Raw genomic sequence first — 19,204 nt, 5'->3', positions numbered from 1 at the left:
ATGTCTTCAACAAATGACAGGGGGTGGGGTGAGCAGGGAGGGAGAGGAAGAATAAGAGGAGGAGATGGGGGGGGAGAAAAAGAGAGATGGAGACAGATAGATAAGTAGATCTAGATAGATATGATTTCATAACATTCTATTATTTCATAATCTATTAGATTATGAAAGATATGGCTAGGAAGAATTTAGATATGTTTGCCATATTTCTGCATAATAAAAGTAGGGACCATCATGTAATTTCAAAGAAGTGGTTTTAGGACAAATACAAGAAAATCCTACTTTACACCATAACTTGTTTCCGTAATTTATACATGGTTTGGGAAAACTCCATAGAGAAGTTTGGGGGACATCCCTAACCTTTTGGGATGCTATTCAAAACCATGCTATGAATTTGTAACAAACATTATTCCGGTATTGTAGAGGTAAGATACCATGGTGTAGCCTGACCCATTATCATTTTCAAATGTTTATGCTACATAAGGTTTTAGAGCTTTTAAGAGAAATATACTCTCCCTTAGAAGAAATAGATGTTATTCAATTTCTACTACCTATAGTTAAAAAAAAAGTCTATTAAGGTATAACAGATACAGTGTGTACTTAATTGTACAGCTACATGAATTTTTGCATACACACATACACAACAAGATATAGAATATTTCCTACATCCTGAAGGTTCCCTTAATGCCTCTTCCCTGTCATCTACCCCATTACTCGGGGTAGCCAATATTATCACTTCTATCTTTATAGATTAGTTTTGCCCTTTTTGAAATTGCATAAATGGAATCATAACAGCTTGTACACTTTTATCTCAGGCTTTTTTCACTCAACATAATGTCTGGGAGATGTGTTCTTGTTTTGAGTGTATTGGTAGTTCTTTTTTTCATAATTGCTATTTAGTATTGTGTGAATATATCTGTTTTTTTAAGCTCTTTTTTTTTTTTTTTTTTTTTTTGCGGTATGCGGGCCTCTCACTGTCGTGGCCTCCCCCGTTGCGGAGCACAGGCTCCGGACGCGCAGGCTCAGCGGCCATGGCTCACGGGCCCAGCCGCCCCGCGGCATATGGGATCCTCCCAGACCGGGGCACGAACCCGTATCCCCTGCATCGGCAGGCGGACTCCCAACCACTTGCGCCACCAGGGAGGCCCTAAGCTCTTTTTAAAATTAATTTTATTTTATTTATTTTTGGCTGTGTTGGGTCTTTGTTGCTGTGCGTGGGCTTTCTCTAGTTGCGGTGAGGGGGGACTACTCTTTGCAGTGCACGGGCTTCTCATTGCGTACTGTGTTAATATATCTTAATTTACTTATTCTCTTGTAGTTTATTATTTGGGCATGTTTACCAACTATACGTAAATAAAGCTACCATGGACATTGTTTTGGTAACATGATGCCTATTACCTCTTGGAAATTGTTAAGTCATAGATAGGCACACATTTATTTCTGGACATAATGTAAAATCATTTTTCCAAAATGACTGTCAATTTACAGCACCACCAGCAATGTATGAGAGTTCTAGTTGCTCCACATCCTTGTCAACACTTGGTATTGCAGTCTTTTAAATTTTAGCCATTGTCATGGGTATTCATCCCTAAATTTGAGCCACTGGTAATTGCTCCATCTTTTACATCAAGTACAGTTGACCCTTGAACAGCATGGGGGGGTTAGGGGCACGGACCCTCCATACAGTTGGAAATTCAAGTATAACTTTACATTTGGCTCTCAGTATCTGGATCTTACATCCCAGGTTTTGCATCTGTGGATTCAACCAACCTTGGATTGTGTAGTACTGTAGTATGTATTTATTGGAAAAAATCTCCGCATATAGGTGGACCCTTGCAGTTCAAACCCATGTTGTTCAAGGGTCACCTGTATTACACAGGTCTAATTGGTGGTTCCTAATTGTGATCAGTTCTGCATTGTAATTCTTAAACTAAACTGTTACTTTTTTCTTTTCTCAGTTGTCACAGGTAGTACTGATGGAATTGGAAAATCATATGCAGAAGAGGTAGGTAATTTTCAAGACTTCTCTTTTTGGTATAAGAATATAAGAACAGATATAGAATGATCTCTTATAGTAGTTTTGATTTTTGAAGTTAAAAGCACAAATATAGTGTTACACTATATAATAGATGTACTTTGTTTCGATCTTGTTAGAAATGCTGTGTTTGCTTAAACACACTTTAAAACAAATTTTTGTGCAAAATATGTGTCAAACTTTTTATCCTGGGAAGTTGGAGTTGTGAAAATTTTAGTGTAATTTTATTTTATATTGTGTAACTATAGACAGTTCTCAGTTTTTAAAGTTAATTGTTTTGGATTATTTTCCAAAAGGTAGACAGATTATTAGAGAGTGGTTACATCTCCAAACAAGTCCATGGCGTCATTTTCACAAGAAGGACTGTGATGGATGGACAGATATTGACAGACACAGGCAAAAGATTCAAGTTCTCTGTAATGTAATTGAAGGAAGGGAAACCATGATAGTTTGAAGACCACTGTACAAAGCTCTCCTGTGAAGGAGAGCTTCCCTGCCTTCCAGTTCCACAGAGGCACCAATAGCCTCTGATATTGCCCGATTGTGATGAAGGTCCTGACAGATCCATTGAATCTCTCATTTGTCCTTTAAAAAGGGTTTTAAAAAAAATCCTTTGTTTTCTGAGCTTCTTATTTTGAGTATAAAAGCCACAGAAAAGTTTTAGGAAGAGTATACAATGAACACCCATACACCTTTCACAAGGATTCGCCAGCTGTTAACATTTTGCTACATTTAACTTATAATTATAATTTGGCTGGACTATTTGGGAGTTACAGACATTGTAACAGTTCACTCCTAAATATTTCAGCTTGAAGCTTCTGAGAACTAGAATATTCACCGTTGTAACCACAGTACACTGGCCACACATAGTAAGTTTAACTTGACACAATACTATTATACAATATACAGTCCATATACAAGTTTCCCAAATGTCCCATTAATGTGTTTCATAGAGCTTCTTTTTTTGTTCCAAAATCCATTTAAGGATTATGCATTGCTTCTTAATGTCATATTTCTTGACTAGGAGAGTTCCCTAGCCCCTCCTTTCTTTCTCTTTTTTCTTTTATAACAGTGGCATTTTAAAAAAAACCTAGGCCAGTTGTTTTGTAGATTTCTCAATATGGATTTGTCTGATTGTTTCCTCATGATTAGATTCAAGTTAAACATTTTTTAGCAGGAATGCTACACAGGTGATACTGTATTCTTTTGAGTTTATCTTATCAGGAGCCACAAGAAGTCCATTTGTTCCTTTATTGATTATGTTAAAATAAATCATTTATTAAGACGTTGTCTACCATAATTTTCCATTATAAAAGTACCTTTTCCCCTTTGTAATTAATAAAGAATCTGTGGGATGATACTTTGAGACTGTATGGATATTTCATTTCCCAACAATCTTCCACGCAGCATGTGTTGCTGTTTTTTGCCTAAATTAGTTGTTACTAGGGTGGTTTAAAAATGGTAATTTTCTGAAATTTTGAATTTTATTTAATTTACTTTTTTATACAGCAGGTTCTTATTAGTGATCAATTTTATCCACATCAGTGTATACATGTCAATCCCAATCGCCCAATTCATCACACCACCACCCCCACCCCCACCACTTCCCGCCCTTGGTGTGCATACGTTTGTTCTCTACATCTGTGTCTCTATTTCTGCCCTGCAAACCCATTCATCTGTACCATTTTTCTGGGTTCCACATAATATGCGTTAATATACGATATTTGTTTTTCTCTTTCTGACTTACTGCACTCTGTATGACAGTCTCTAGACCCATCCATGTCTCTACAAATGACCCAATTTCTTTCCTTTTTATGGCTGAGTAATATTCCATTGTATATATGTACCACATCTTCTTTATCCTTTCATCTGTCGATGGGCATTTAGGTTGCTTCCATGACCTGGCTATTGTAAATAGTGCTGCAGTGAACATTGGGGTGCATGTGTCTTTTTGAATTATGGTTTTCTCTGGGTATATGCCCAGTAGTGGGATTGCTGGATCATATGGTAATTCTATTTTTAGTTTTTTAAGGAACCTTCATACTGTTCTCCATAGTGGCTGTATCAGTGTACATTCCCACCAACAGTGCAAGAGGGTTCCCTTTTCTCCACACCCTCTCCAGCATTTGTTGTTTGTAGATTTTCTAATGATGCCCATTCTAACTGGTGTGAGGTGATACCTCATTGTAGTTTTGATTTGCATTTCTCTAATAATTAGTGACGTTGAGCAGCTTTTCATGTGCTTCTTGGCCATCTATATGTCTTCTTTGGAGAAATGTCTATTTAGGTCTTCTGCCCATTTTTGGATTGGGTTGTTTGTTTTTGTAATATTGAACTGCATGAGCTCTTTGTATATTTTGGAGATTAATTCTTTGTATGTTGATTCATTTGCAAACATTTCCTCCCATTCTGAGGGTTGTCTTTTCATCGTGTTTGTAGTTTCCTTTGCTTTGCAAAAGCTTTTAAGTTTCATTAGGTCCCATTTGTTTATTTTTGTTTTTATTTCCATTACTCTAGGAGGTGGATCAAAAAAGATCTTGCTGTAATTTATGTCAGAGTGTTCTTCCTGTGTTTTCCTCTAAGAGTTTTATAATGTCCAGTCTTACATTTAGGTCTTTTATCCATTTTGGGTTTATTTTTATGTATGGTGTTAGGCAGTGTTCTAATTTCATTCTTTTACATGTAGCTGTCCAGTTTTCCCACTTATTGAAGAGACTGTCTTTTCTCCACTTTTTGTCTCTGGGCTTTCTGTCCTGTTCCATTGATCTATATTTCTGTTTTTGTGCCAGTACCATATTGTCTTGATTACTGTAGTTTTGTAGTATAGTCTGAAGTCAGGGAGTCTGATTCCTCCAGCTCTGCTTTTTTCCCTCAAGACTGCTTTGGCTATTTGGGGTCTTTTATGTCTCCATACAGAATTTATGATTTTTTGTTCTAGTTCTGTAAAAAATGCCACTGGTGATTTGATAGGGATTTCACTGAATCTGTAGATTGCTTTGGGTAGTATAGTCATTTTCACAATATTGATTCTTCCAATCCAAGAACATGGTATATCTCTCCATCTGTTTGTATCATCTTTAATTTCTTTCATCAGTGTCTTATAGTTTTCTGCATACAGGTCTTTTGTCTCCCTAAGTAGGTTTATTCCTAGGTATTTTATACTTTTTGTTGCAGTGGTAAATGGGAGTGTTTCCTTAATTTCTCTTTTAGATTTTTCATCATTAGTGTATAGGAATGCAAGAGATTTCTGTGCATTCATTTTGTATCCTGCAACTTTACCAGATTCATTGATTAGCTCTAGTAGTTTTCTGGTGGCATCTTTCAGATTCTCTATGTATAGTATCATGTCATCTGCAAACAGTGACAATTTGTATTCCTTTTATTTCTTTTTCTTCTCTGATTGCCATGCCTAGGACTTCCAAAACTATATTGAATAATAGTGGCAAGAGTGGACATCCTTGTCTTGTTCCTGATCTTAGAGGAAATGCATTCAGTTTTTCACCATTGAGAATGGTGTTTGCTGTGGGTTTGTCTTATATGACCTTTATTATGTTGAGGTAGGTTCCTTCTATGCCCACTTTCTGGAGAGTTTTTATCATAAATCGGTGTTGAATTTTGTCAAAAGCTTTTCCAGCATCTATTGAGATGATCATATGGTTTTTATTCTTCAATTTGTTAATATGGTGTATCACATTGATTTGTGTATATTGAAGAATCCTTGCATCCCTGGTATAAATCCCACTTGATCGTGGTGTATGATCCTTTTAATGTGTTGTTGGATTCTGTTTGCTAGTGTTTTGTTGAGGATTTTTGCATCTATATTCATCAGTGATATTGGTCTTTAATTTTCTTTTTTTGTAGTATCTGTCTGGTTTTGGTATCAGGGTGATGGTGGCCTCATAGAATGAGTTTGGTAGTATTCCTTCATCTGCAATTTTTTGGAAGAGTTTGAGAAGGATGTGTGTTAGCTTTTCTCTAAATGTTTGATAGAATTCACCTGTGAAGCCATCTGGTCCTGGGCTTTTGTTTGTTGGAAGATTTTTAATCACAGTTTCAATTTCATTACTTGTGCTTGGTCTGTTCATATTTTCTATTTCTTCCTGGTTCAGTCTTGAAAGGTTATACCTTTCTAAGAATTTGTCCATTTCTTCCAGGTTGTCCAGTTTATTGGCATAGAGTTGCTTGTAGTAGTCTCCTATGATGCTTTGTATTTCTGCAGTGTCCATTGTAACTTCTTCTTTTGCATTCCTAATTTTATTGATTTGAGTCCTCTCCCTCTTTTTCTTGATGAGTCTGGCTAAAGGTTTATCACTTTTGTTTATCTTCTCAAAGAACCAGCTTTTAGTCTTATTGAGCTTGGCTATTGTTTTCTTCGTTTCTATTTCATGTATTTCTGCTCTGATCTTTATGATTTCTTTCCTTCTACTAACTTTGGGTTTTGCTTGTTGTTCTTTCTGTAGTTCCTTTAGGTGTAAGGTTAGATTGTTTATTTGAGATTTTTCTTGTTTCTTGAGGTAGGCTTGTATTGCTATAAACTTCCCTCTTAGAACTGCTTTTGCTGCATCCCGCAGGTTTTGGATTGTCATATTTTCTTTGTAATTTGTCTCTAGGTATTTTTTGATTTCCTCTTTGTTTTCTTCCGTGATGTCTTGGCTATTTAGTAATGTATTGTTTAGCCTCCATGTGTTTGTGTTTTTTACGTTGTTTTCCCTGTAATTCATTTCTAATCTCCTAGCGTTGTGGTCAGAAAAGATGCTTGATATGATTTCAATTTTCTGAAATTTACTGAGGCTTGATTTGTGACCCAGGGTGTGATCTATCCTGGAGAATGTTCCATGTGCACTTGAGAAGACAGTGTAATCTGCTGTTTTTGGATGGAATGTCCTATAAATATCAATTAAATCTGTCTGGTCTATTGTGTCATTTAAAGCTTGTGTGTCCTTGTTAATTTTCTGTCTGGATGATCTGTCCATTGGTGTAAGTGAGGTGTTAAAGTCCCCCACTATTATTGTGTTACTGTCGATTTCCTCTTTTATAGCTGTTAGCAGTTGCCTTATGTGTTGAGGTGCTCCTTTGTTGGGTGCAAATATATTTAAAATTGTTATATCTTCTTGGATTGATCCCTTGATCGTTATGTAGTGTCCTTCCTTGTCTCTTGTAACATTCTTTATTTTAAAGTCCATTTTATCTGATAAGAGTATTGCTACTCCAGCTTTCTTTTGATTTCCATTTGCATGGAGTATCTTTTTCCATCCCCTCACTTTCAGTCTGTATGTGTCCCTAGGTCTGAAGTTGGTCTCTTGTAGACAGCATATATATGGGTCTTGTTTTTGTATCCATTCAGCGAGCCTGTGTCTTTTGGTTGGAGCATTTAATCCATGTACGTTTAAGGTAATTATCAGTAATATATGTTCCTATTACCATTTTCTTAATTGTTATGGGTTTGTTTTTGTACGTCCTTTTCTTCTCTTGTGTTTCCCACTTAGAGAAGTTACTTCAGCATTTGTTGTAGAGCTGGTTTGATGGTGCTGAGTTCTCTTAGCTTTTGCTTTCCTGTAAAGCTTTTGATTTCTCTGTGGAATGTGAATGAGATCCTTGCCAGGTAGAGTAATCTTGGTTTTAGGTTCTTCCCTTTCATCACTTTAAATATATCATGCCACTCCCTTTTGGCTTGTAGAGTTTCTGCTGTGAAATCAGCTTTTAACCTTGTGGGTGTTCCCTTGTATGTTGTCATTTTTCCCTTGTTGCTTTCAATAATTTTTCTTTGTCTTTAATTTTTGTCAGTTTGATTACTATGTGTGTTGGCGTGTTTCTCCTTGGGTTTATCCTGCCTGGGACTGTGCTTCCTGGACTTGGGTGGCTATTTCCTTTCCTAAGTTAGGGAAGAAAACCAGTAATTTTTTAATGATAATGATATCTGTCCTTTTACATTTACATTAGATGCTGTTTTTCTATAAAAAACAGCTTTTCCTTGTTCTTCCTCCCCCATTTTTTAGAAAAACTATCAGTATATATTCATGGGTTCTTTAGATGTTTTATAAATGATTAATTTAGTAAATTATTACCAACCTTAATTATTTTTATAAAAAAATGTTCTTCCATATCTTCTCATTTGCAGTACTATGGTTAATAAAAGTTGGCTTGAGGATTTAGGACTGGAAAATTAGTTCACTAAATCACTTTTAGTTCATAGCACCTAATTTATTCTCATTTATATACTGTCTGGAGTAGTTCACTAAAAAGTTCTGTGTATATCAGTGTTTTTTTCCTCTGCCACTATATTTATGCGTCTCTGGGGTAGAAACCATGTTCCCATAAATCGTTCATTCTATGAAGCACTTACACAGCACTGGGGAAGTACATAGAGGGTACCCTTCAGGAAATTCTTTTTTAAGTCATCCAATAAACTATCTTAGTTTGCACTTGTAGTCCATAAAGTCTAATGTTTAAATAAACATTTTTAAATTGATTCAATTTTTAGGAATTCCTAACATTTTAACTGTGGTTTTCTTTGCCAGTTCTGCAGTCTTCATGTATCCTCTCTAAAATGAAAACATTTTTAAAGCTAATTTTTCAATTAAAAAAGTAATAGATACTTATGGTGTAAAAAAAATAAGTATAGACAAGTCTAAAATAAAAGTAAAAGTCTTCCTTTTTCTAAAACCCTATGACTTTTATATATTAGCTTGATTGAGAAAGATAACCCTTTGGGGAATCATTTTGTTTTGCCCATTCATTGCACTCGGGTTTATTAGTTTTTTAACTTGGATTATCATATGGTCAGATTTTCTTAAAGTGACACTGTATCTATCAATAATTTACATTTTAAAGTGAAACACGCAGGTGTCATTCAGCTGTTTGGTGTCTCTTTTATTGTTTTAGTTAGCAAAGCGTGGAATGAAGATTGTCCTTATCAGCAGATCACAGGACAAACTGAACCAGGTTTCCAGTGAAATAAGTAAGTTCTCACATCACCCTTCCCTCCCGTTATGATCACAGAAGGAATATAGCTAGTCTAAATTTAATGTTTTCAAGTAGATATCTAGCATTGACATAATTATTTATAGTTCAGAAAGCTGCTTTTTCGTGCTGTTAATGGGATGTTTCACAGATGGATCATCAGTTTTTTCAAATTAATATAGGACTATTATAATTTGCTTAAAATGTCTTTAACTGACTCATTTAGGTTCTTTTGTCAGGAGTCAAATTCTCTGATCATTTTATCATGTTCTCCTTAAATATCTGAATTCCTTTTCTGTTGTTTCATTTAAATATTCTTGCATTTTTTTACTCTTTGACTTCGTTGTCTTTAAATGGTATATCATATATGATTGAGGAAGAAATGCAAAAGGTAGCATATATACATGTGACAGGGAAACTACTTTGAACTTTTTTCTTAGCTATGCTTGAAACCTGAATTATAATACGGCAAAAACTCTTTCAACTGACATTCAGTTAACCAACCAGCTGGATAAACCAGTGTTGTCCATTTCCTTGGTAAAATGTACTGACTCATGTTCCCAGTATGCTAACTGTTTGTGACCTGTAGGCTTCTCAGTTTGATGCTTGTGTACTTTTATTCCTATAGGTCAAATGGTTTATTTATGAACAGTCAGTTGTATTTGTTTCCAAACTTACTTATGCTGGGTGCATTTGTTATTAATATTCTGTAAACTGATGCAATACTAATTTAAAAAGGGGAATACAAGAACTAAGTTAAAAGCTCTGAAAAAACTGAGAAAAGCAAGTTTTTTTAGAAATTGGCTGTCAGAAATTCCATGGTGGTCCAGTCGTTTGGACTCAGCGCATTCACTGCTGGGCCCGGGTTCGATCCCTGGTCTGGGAACTAAGATCCCAGAAGTCCCATGGTGCAGCCAAAAAAAAAAAAAAAAAAAAAAAAAAAATTGGCTATCAAGTTAGGGGTAAACAAGAAAAATTCAAAATATTGGAGAAAACTATAAAAAGTAAGAAGAAATTTGTTTTGATTGTTTCATATGTGTTGAAGTTTTTGCTGCATTTTATGAGAGCTGAAACTGCAATTATAAATAATGCATTATGAGTGTGGTTTATATAAGAAAGACTAGAATTCCAGGTAGCAGATCTAAACTCAGATAAGGACTTGGCCCTACACAGAGGATTGGTGAAAGAATTACAGTTATTCATGGTTTAAATGAAAATAAAATGGTTACAGTGTGTATTTATCATTTTCTAGGATTCCTTGCTGTAACTGACTTCTCTATGTAGCCAGCTAACAAACTGCCCTAATTCATTCAGATGAGAGAGGATATCTACTGTATTTTTCTGTTATTTTTTTCCCCAGCTTTATTGAGATATAATTGACATATAGCATTATGGCAGTTTAAGGTGCACAACATACTTATTTTATTATTAACATTACCACCTGCTACTAACATTTATATAGTACGTTATTATTTATTTATTCCTTCACATGTATTATCCTCTTTGATCCTTCAAACATCCTTGTGAGGTGTATATTTTTGTTATTATTTCTACCCAGACCATAGCTGGTCCTGTTGGACAGATTACACATTGATGCACTTTATCTTTAGGTGAAAAACAGATCTTCATAGATTCCTAGTATAACGTTAGCATGTTAAATCTTTTTTCTTTTTTTTAACCATGTTGAGAGCACAAATCTTTAGAAAAGTGAGATATTCATAAGTCTCAGGCATTTAAGGATTTTAACTTTCAAGGTTTCAACTATGTAAAACCAACCCTGAAGTTCCAAGACATACAGAATCTTGTAGTTTTGCTAAGGTGTGAATTTGAATTAAGCCATGACACTAAGGAGCCTGAGGTAGTTATTACTTATGTAGTAGGTGAACTGAACATACTGCCTGGATCTTAGTACTGTTTCTTTCTTAGTTACTTGTAGTCATGTGTATAATAACTCTTATAGTGATAAAAATGTTGTGTATATGTGTGTGGGGTGTGTGTGTGTGTGTAAAACTGACTGTTAATGAATGCACTTACTAGTTGCTAGAAATAAACATTCATAGGCAGAAAATAGAAGCTTTTGATTAAATGGAACGTTGAATTTTGAAATGCTATGCTATGAATGAATCCACCACTTATTTGATTCAGAAACAAGAAAAGCTACCTCACGACACTCACAGCAAGTGCTCCAACCTGTACAAAAATTGCCCAGTGAGTCAGAAGATATACTTTAATGATATTTGAGAATTTGGTTAACTTGTGATATGAGGTGACACATGACTGTGGACAGAAATGTGATTCTGGAGAAAGACAGGATCCTGTTCAAACATTTTTCATGAAGGAACAGATAGTAAAGGCACTGAATTGACCTCTGTTATGAGGAAAAAAATTTTTTTTTTTAGTTGTTGAAAATTTTGAAAAATGCTTTTCTGGGCACGATACAAATTTAATGGAAGAGGTGATATCAGCAGACCAGGTCATCCATTCTAAGCTGAAGAAATAAATACACAGAGGAGATTTATAAGTTTGTACACGTTTTTAACTCAGATGTAAATCATCTTTGAGAGGATAATGTTTTCCTGAACCTATGTATTCCAGAAGAAGGAAGGACCAGAATTTAATGTTGGTGAAGACAGACTAACTCTGTTTATGCCTTCAGCAAATCTTTATTGAATGCCTGTGTACCAGGTACTGTGCTAGGCAGTTAGGATGCAGTAGTGAACAAAATAGATGCTGTCCTTGCCCTCATGGAACATATATGCAAGTGGAGGAGACAGAAAAAAGAAATAGAAAAAAAAAATAAACAAAACCAAAATAAGCAAAACCAAAAAAATACAAATAAATAATCGCAGTTTGTAGTAAGTACCATGAAGGTACTTAAAAAATAAGGGACCAGAGAGAGAAAATGGGGAGTTCTTATGTTGTAGCAACATGGCAAATTTTATGACTGGCAGAGTGTGAAACGGCCAGACTAATGACCTCTTGCCCGTATGATAGACAAGCTGGAGCCGTAGTGAGGAGCTATCTACTGGGCCCTCTTGGGGGTACAGTGGTAGAGGGATTGTGTGTAAGTTATAATGATAGATTCACTCCAACATTTCTATTTGCTTATGCTTTTGGGTCCTTGACTCTAGATTATGCCATGGGAAGTTGTGACCTCCCTGTCTTATTAAATGTGGGCTATCATGGAGTCCAAATTTCAGTCAGCAACACGTTAACTCTTAGAGCCCCTTCTAGCTGTATAAGCTAACTGTTAAATCCTAAATCTCTAGTAAGTGACTCACATAAAATATATTGGCCCAATGTGGTGTTATATTTTGTTTTCCTTAGTCTAACACTCTTAGAATCTATTCTCACACAGATTTTTCTAGGTTTCTACCAATACAAATTAGCAAAATTTGACAGCTATTTTTGTGTATAAATTATTACTTCATGAATCGGACTTGGTACTTGTTCCCCAGAGAATGTCAGTATATAACCCTGTTACGGGTGGTGGTAAGGGATGGTCCAGCTAGGTCTTGAGAAGAGGAATTCCCTTGCAAGCAAATTACCCATATATTGGGTTGGCCAAAAAAGCTCGTTTGGGAAAAGCCCGAATGAACTTTTGGCCAACCCAATATCTATGGTGAGGTTATTACAGGATTTTCAAGCCAGGGAAAGCTAATCTCTTCAGATACAGGAGAGCAGGCTATTTCTATTTCCACTGGCAAGGGAGGCTCAGAGTAGCATTGAGGGGGCAGTGTGTGTATCCAGATTCTTGCGCTTCAGCAGAGTCCACCCAAATATCCTTGTCTCCAGTTTCAGGGTCTCATTCTTTCTCATTCAGTTTCGCTTTCATCCATGAAACGTGGTGAATCTGTGGAATTCACCTTCCATTGTAATTCTGCAGATGGCACAGTTAAATCTGATGTTAGCCAGGTGAGCTCTGTGGCTATAAGACATAAAAGTTTTTATTGGGGTTGTCATAGAAGTTCTCTGGATCCTGATCATAAATGTGAGCTTGAAAGCTTAAAGACCCAAGCTTGTCATTTTCTTTCCGTAAGAGCTCCAGTGCATTCAGAAGAAGCCACGTACCACAGTCTTTGATTTTTATTGAAGTATAGTTGATAGACAATAGTATATATTACAGGTATACAGTACAGTGATTCACAATTTTTAAAGGTTATACTCCATTTATAGTTATTATAAAATATTGGCTATATTCCTCATGTTGTACAATATATCCTTGTAGCTTATTTTATACTTAGTAGTTTGTATGTCTTAATGCCCTACCCCTGTATTGCCCCTCTGCTCTTCCCTCTCCCCACTTATAACCACTAGTTTGTTTTCTTTATCTGAGTCTTGTTCTTTTTTGTTATATTCACTAGTTTGTTGTACTTTTTAGATTCCACATATAAGTGATATCTTACAGTATTTGTCTATCTCTATCTGACTTATTTCACTTAGCATAATACCCTCCAAGTCCATGCACGTTGCTGCAAATGGCAAAATTTCATTCTTTTTTATGGCTGAGTAGTATTCCATTGTATATATATACACCTCCTGTTCTTTATCCATTCCTCTATTGGTGGACACTTAGGTTGCTTCCATATCTTGGGAATTGTAAATAATGCTGCTATGAACATTGGGGTGCATGGATCTTTTTGAATTAATATTTTTGGGGTTTTTTTTTTAATATATACCCAGGAGTGGAATTGCTGGGTCATCTAGTTCTATTTTTAGTTTTTTGAGAAACCTTCATACTGTTCTCCATAGTGGCTGTAGCAATTTACATTCCCACCAACAGTGTAGGAGGGTTCCCTTTTCTCCACATCCTGACCAACATTTGTTATTTGTGTTCTTTTTTATGATAGCCATTGTGACAGGTGTGAGGTGATATCTCCATGTGGTTTTGATGTGCTTTTCCAAGTCTTTGTAGTCATCATTTCTCCCAAACTCAAATCCTTTAAGGCACTTCTTCAGTAGATACTTTACTACAATCAGCAAAATCACTGTTAATTTGATTAGTAGTGATGCTACTGCATCACATCAAACCAATATAAAAGTCTTTTGAGGTCTGTATTTTGGGCTTCCACTCCTGATACCAATTTCTGTATCAGTCAGAGTTCAGTCAGGAAACAGAAGTCAAAAAAGTTTTAACTAGACTAACTTGTCTCTCCTAGTCCAGCTCTTACACTCACTCCAGTTGGTTAAACTCATCCCTCTTTCTTCCCTATCTCAGAGGGAAGGTGGAGATTGAAAAAGAAACTAAGTGCCAACTGGAGAGAAATAGGGCTCCTTTCACCCTCTAACTTGCCACTGTCATTATGCAAACTTGGGGATTCTATCCCCAAGAAGTAATTCCTTAAGAAGTAATTCCTTGAGAAGTAATTCCTGGTGAATGTGGAAGACAGTCTACTCATCAATGTTCTTCAGAAAAAATTTAAAAGGATTATATACAATTTCGTAGGGAACTAAATGTTTCGCCAACAATGGATAACTGCTTTCTCAGGATTGACTGTTTAGATGAAATTACAGTTCTTTGTAAGGATACCTGTCACTGAAAGTGACACGCTGAAAGTCATCACACATATAATAAGCTTATTTTATTATCATTGTTAGCCAGTATTATGAATGTATTAAGTATTTTTATCGATTTTGATTTGTCAAGGAAAAAAACCTCCTGGATAATTTTTTTTTTTTTTTTTTTGCTGTACACGGGCCTCTCACTGTTGTGGCCTCTCCCGTTGCGGAGCACAGGCTCTGGACGCGCAGGCTCAGCGGCCATGGCTCATGGGCCCAGCCGCTCCGCGACATGTGGGATCTTCCTGGACTGGGGCACGAACCCGTGTCCCCTGCATCGGCAGGCGGACTCTCAACCACTGTGCCACCAGGGGAAGCCCTGATGTTTCTTTGTTTTGTGACTTACGTCAGGGTGAAAACCTTCAGGATGGCCCTGAAATTTCATGGCTTTATTTCTTGAAATGCAAAGCTTTTAGAAATGTAAATCTTACTGGTCTGTAGTCGACAGAGGAATAGGTTAAGGTGAACAGTATCAGTTTCACTTTTTCAGTCCTTACCTATGATTATATCTGTGCAGTTAAGGTGTGGATTTGACCAAACATGTTTGTTCCATGGTTTTCTGATGCACTATCAGTATTGTTAATATGGTGCTTTGGTATATTTAGCTTATTTCAGCTACGTAAGGACAATGAGGCATTATTGAACACATAAAGATCTTTTTGTTTTGTGTTTAATAAAACTAGAACTGGGACTCCCCTGGTGTTCCAGTGGTTAAGACTCTGTGCTCCCAATGCAGGGGGCCTGGGTTCGATCCCTGGTCAGGGAACTAGATCCTGCATGCCGCAACTAAGAGCCCATGTGCTGCAACTAAGACCCGGCGCAGCCAAATAAATAAATAAATATTAAAAACAAACAAACAAAAAAACCCCAAAAAAACTAGAACCACGTGATAGTAGGATTAGAGTTAATCTCATGCAGCCTCTAGAGTCATATATGTATATATATCACTTCTGTAGTGCCAGAAATATTTTTATTGCCCTTCGAATTCACCTATTTCAAGGTCAGGAACCAAAAAATCATTCAGTTTGCCTCTAATGATTTTGCCTGTAGTACCTGTGACTGCAGAAGTATCCTCTTACTCCAAGTTCCTCAAATAGCTCAATGTTCCTGGCCTTCCAGAAAGTGACATTCTGTGCTACCTATAAGACTGAGACTCCTCAAGCCACAGAGCAGGTACCAGGATAGTTTTCTGGCAGGTCTTTGAAGCATTATTTCTCCATATGGGAGTGTAATTCCTTACTAGTGGGCTTGTCATGCCTAATTAAGTGAGATTTATTATTAAGTGAAACATTTCTGGCATGGTGGTAGTTACAAATTTGTTTTGTCTAATTATATCCTGGTAGAGAGAAAGATAGATTCTTAGTGAGCTTATGCAAATAATTACATTGCCATGTAAAGTAAAAGAACTCGGTAAAGACATGTTGTGTAATATGTGACCATTGTCCTGATTAGGTTTGCAGACAAGGCCAATGAGTATGAGTTGTAGGGACTTGCCTGGCGGTCCAGTGGTTAAGACTTTGCCTGCCAATGCAGGGGTTGCCGGTTCAATCCTTGGTCGGGGAGCTAAGATCCCACATGCCTTGCAGCCAAAAAACCAAAACATAAAACAAGCAATATTGTAACAAATTCAATAAAGACTTTAAAAATAGTCCACATCAAAAAAAAAAAAAACGTAAAAAAATGTGCTGTATTTTCTACACAATTTCCATCTTTCAATCAACCTAACAATTTACTAGTTTTTGTTCCAGTTACTATTGCCACATAACAAACTACCCCAAACTTATCAATGTAAAATAACGGTTTGAGATACTCACAAATTCTGCTGGTCAGGAATTTTGCCGAGGCTCGGGGGACAATTTTTTGCCCGTCATAGCATTACTGAGGTCACTCATTGATACTTAGCGGGTGGATTGTCTGGTCTGGAAGATCTGAGATGGCTTCTTCCCAGTTTGGTGCCATGGCATAGCTGGGACTGTTGACTGCCGTGCCTTCATGTAGCTTCTCCAGCATGTCCATCACAGGGTAGTTGGACTTCTTACATGGTAGCTGTCTTTCCTCAGAGTGAATGTCCTGAGAGAACCAGGGAGAAGCTGATATCTTTTGGTGACCTACTTTCAGAATTTATATGGTGTTGCTTTTGCTATACTCTGTTGGTCAAAGCAGCGATGAGCCTGCTCGGATTCAGTGCGGAGAGGAAAAGATACCACCTCTTGATGGGGGCGTGATGTAGTAACCTTGGAGAACATGTGGGAAGGGAGATATTTTTTTGAAAATAAAATCTGGATTTGGAAAATATAGTCTGCCACATTTTGTAAGGTATATTAAGATGTCCCAGAGAATGCTTTTCCTGAATTCAGAGGGATCAGTAGGAGGAACATATCATTCAAAGAGTGTTTCATTCCAATTTGCCCAAGGATAGCCGGCCACCATGAGACTTTAGTGAAAACTGAAGGAGAAAGGTATTTTCTCAAAACTACTATTAAATTTCCCTCATGGGTTCCATTCAGTCTTGCAGAATTAATTCTTGTTGCATTGAATCTTGGGTCAGCAGCGTGGCTTTACAAAGTGTCTGATTTTCGAATTAAAGAGTCTGGTAAATGCTGACTCAGGTTTCTGGTAGTCTGTCCAAGAGTCTGCTCTTGGTGGTGATGTTGGGTTACACTAGGCAGGAAGCCTGACCCATGAGTCAGTAATAGTCAAGAATACTGATATAGGCCTTTATCCAGGCTTTCTTCTTTGAATGTTTCATCCTACAGACTCAATTTTCTCACCTCCAGCTTATGACCTGGCCTTTTGGCATGCTTGAAGGAAAAGTAGAAACCACCTGTTAATAAGACTGATATTAACTGGTCTCTCATTAATTTATTACAGTAATTAACTGTCAGAATGGAATCCCCGATTGGGGTATAATATACAGCTAATTAATGGGCCTCTCACTGTTGCGGCCTCTCTCGTTGCGGAGCACAGGCTCCGGATGCGCAGGCTCAGCGGCCATGGCTCATGGGCCCAGCCACTCCGTGGTATGTGGGATCTTCCCGGACCGGGGCACGAACCCGTGTCCCCTGCATTGGCAGGCGGACTGTCTACCACTGCGCCACCAGGGAAGCCCCTAATTAATGATTTAGTCAGTGATTATCCTGAGGGCACAGGCCTTAATGATGGACACTAAAGGCATTGATAAATACATCTCTAGGGACTTTTATAAAGTGTGTTTTAAACATGCCACCAATTAACAAGAGTATTTAATACTTATAAACATAATCTTAGAAATCATTTTCTTTACGTCATTGTGCCAGTCTTCGCACAGGATCATGAATATGTTCTGTCCACCCTGAAAGGTATACAAGTGTTGAACCATATTCATTATTAGTTACACCATGGGTCTGCCCATATTATGGGCTTTGTAAACAGGGCAGCTCTCATGATAGAGTTAAGCTAATTAAAAATATGGAGAATACATATTTAGTTCTTCCTAATAGCCTCCTTGCTCAATAGTGCTACCTAGTGGCTATCTGGGAAGTACCAGAGATAGTTTGGGTGTAAAATATATGTTAACAATTTTATTATTTTTAATTTGAGGCTTAAGTTTGCAAAGGCAAGTATCATAACGAGTTGCCAGGAGACTAGTGATTGCAGGAAATATAAGCATAAGTCATAGGTGCCCAAGACAAGAAATGATTACAGTCTTGGTTTGGAGTGACAGTAATTAAAATAAAGCATAGGTACAAGAAACAGTAATTGTTATGAAATCTAGCTTTTTCAGAAACAAGAAACTTTTGTTAAAAAATGTTTAAGGGGCATGACAAAGGTCAACACAAAAGCTCAAAAAGTTAACTGGCTGTTAGGAAGTGAGAGTGTTCTGGGAAGCTGAGGAACCTGGCCAGGCGAGGTACTGAAGGCACAGAATAATTTTTTTATAGCTTGCTTGTTAAGAGAAGACTATATTATCAAAGATCAAGTTTCTTCTCAACAACTGGTTTCAAACTGTTTAATTCATAAGCTTTCTTTGTAGATTTTAACACATTTTATACACCCACATATATATATAATATATATATTTAGATTGCAAATTAACACTTTCACCTGTAACTTAAAATGTATTAACTTTGTGTTCTCTTATCATAAGATGAAGCATATACCACACTAAATTTACTATCCTAATTAGAGTTTTCTTTAAGAATTTTAGTCTTTAGAAACTGGCCAGGTAATCAAAGATTCTTTATTATTTAACTTACTGTGATATTAGTATGGTATCTTAAGGCCAATTAGAATTATAGAAGTTTATTTATAGTGATGTTGCAGAGCAGTACAATGATTATTGATACCAAGTTTGTCAGAGATGGCATTTGAAAGTTTTACACGGAAGACGGGAACAGTGATTAAGATCAAGTGATTTGCAGCATTGTCTGTAATTTAGAAGAGCTAATAACCCTTTAATAAAGACATCAGTTTTTATGACTTTAAATCGTATGTGTGGAAGCAGTGATACTACATCTAACTAGTAAAACCTGTGAAGAAAATTTAAAAGCTCAAAGAATGAAATGTTACAGTGCATTATATTTCATACTATGATATGATCAGAAAGAAGACAGAACTATTTTAAAAATTAAAATGATCAAACCAGCTCTAATTTAGCCAACAGTTTGCCTTAAT

General features: G+C 36.6%; 1 protein-coding gene across 1 annotated transcript in view; it reads left to right on the top strand.

Moving 5' to 3' along the window:
* Positions 1-19,204, top strand: part of HSD17B12 (hydroxysteroid 17-beta dehydrogenase 12) — a 169,452-nt gene that overhangs the window by 54,574 nt on the left and 95,674 nt on the right. The window contains exons 2-3 of the mRNA XM_060104367.1: positions 1,956-2,002; positions 8,915-8,990. Coding sequence (XP_059960350.1) covers positions 1,956-2,002; positions 8,915-8,990 — 123 coding nt within the window. The remainder of the gene's footprint in view (positions 1-1,955; positions 2,003-8,914; positions 8,991-19,204) is intronic.

This window comes from Mesoplodon densirostris, chromosome 7, assembly GCF_025265405.1.
Source record: "Mesoplodon densirostris isolate mMesDen1 chromosome 7, mMesDen1 primary haplotype, whole genome shotgun sequence".
In the NCBI taxonomy this organism is placed as follows: Eukaryota; Metazoa; Chordata; class Mammalia; order Artiodactyla; family Ziphiidae; genus Mesoplodon; species Mesoplodon densirostris.
Note: the sequence above shows the minus strand (reverse complement) of the source record. Positions and strands in the feature narration are given on the sequence as shown.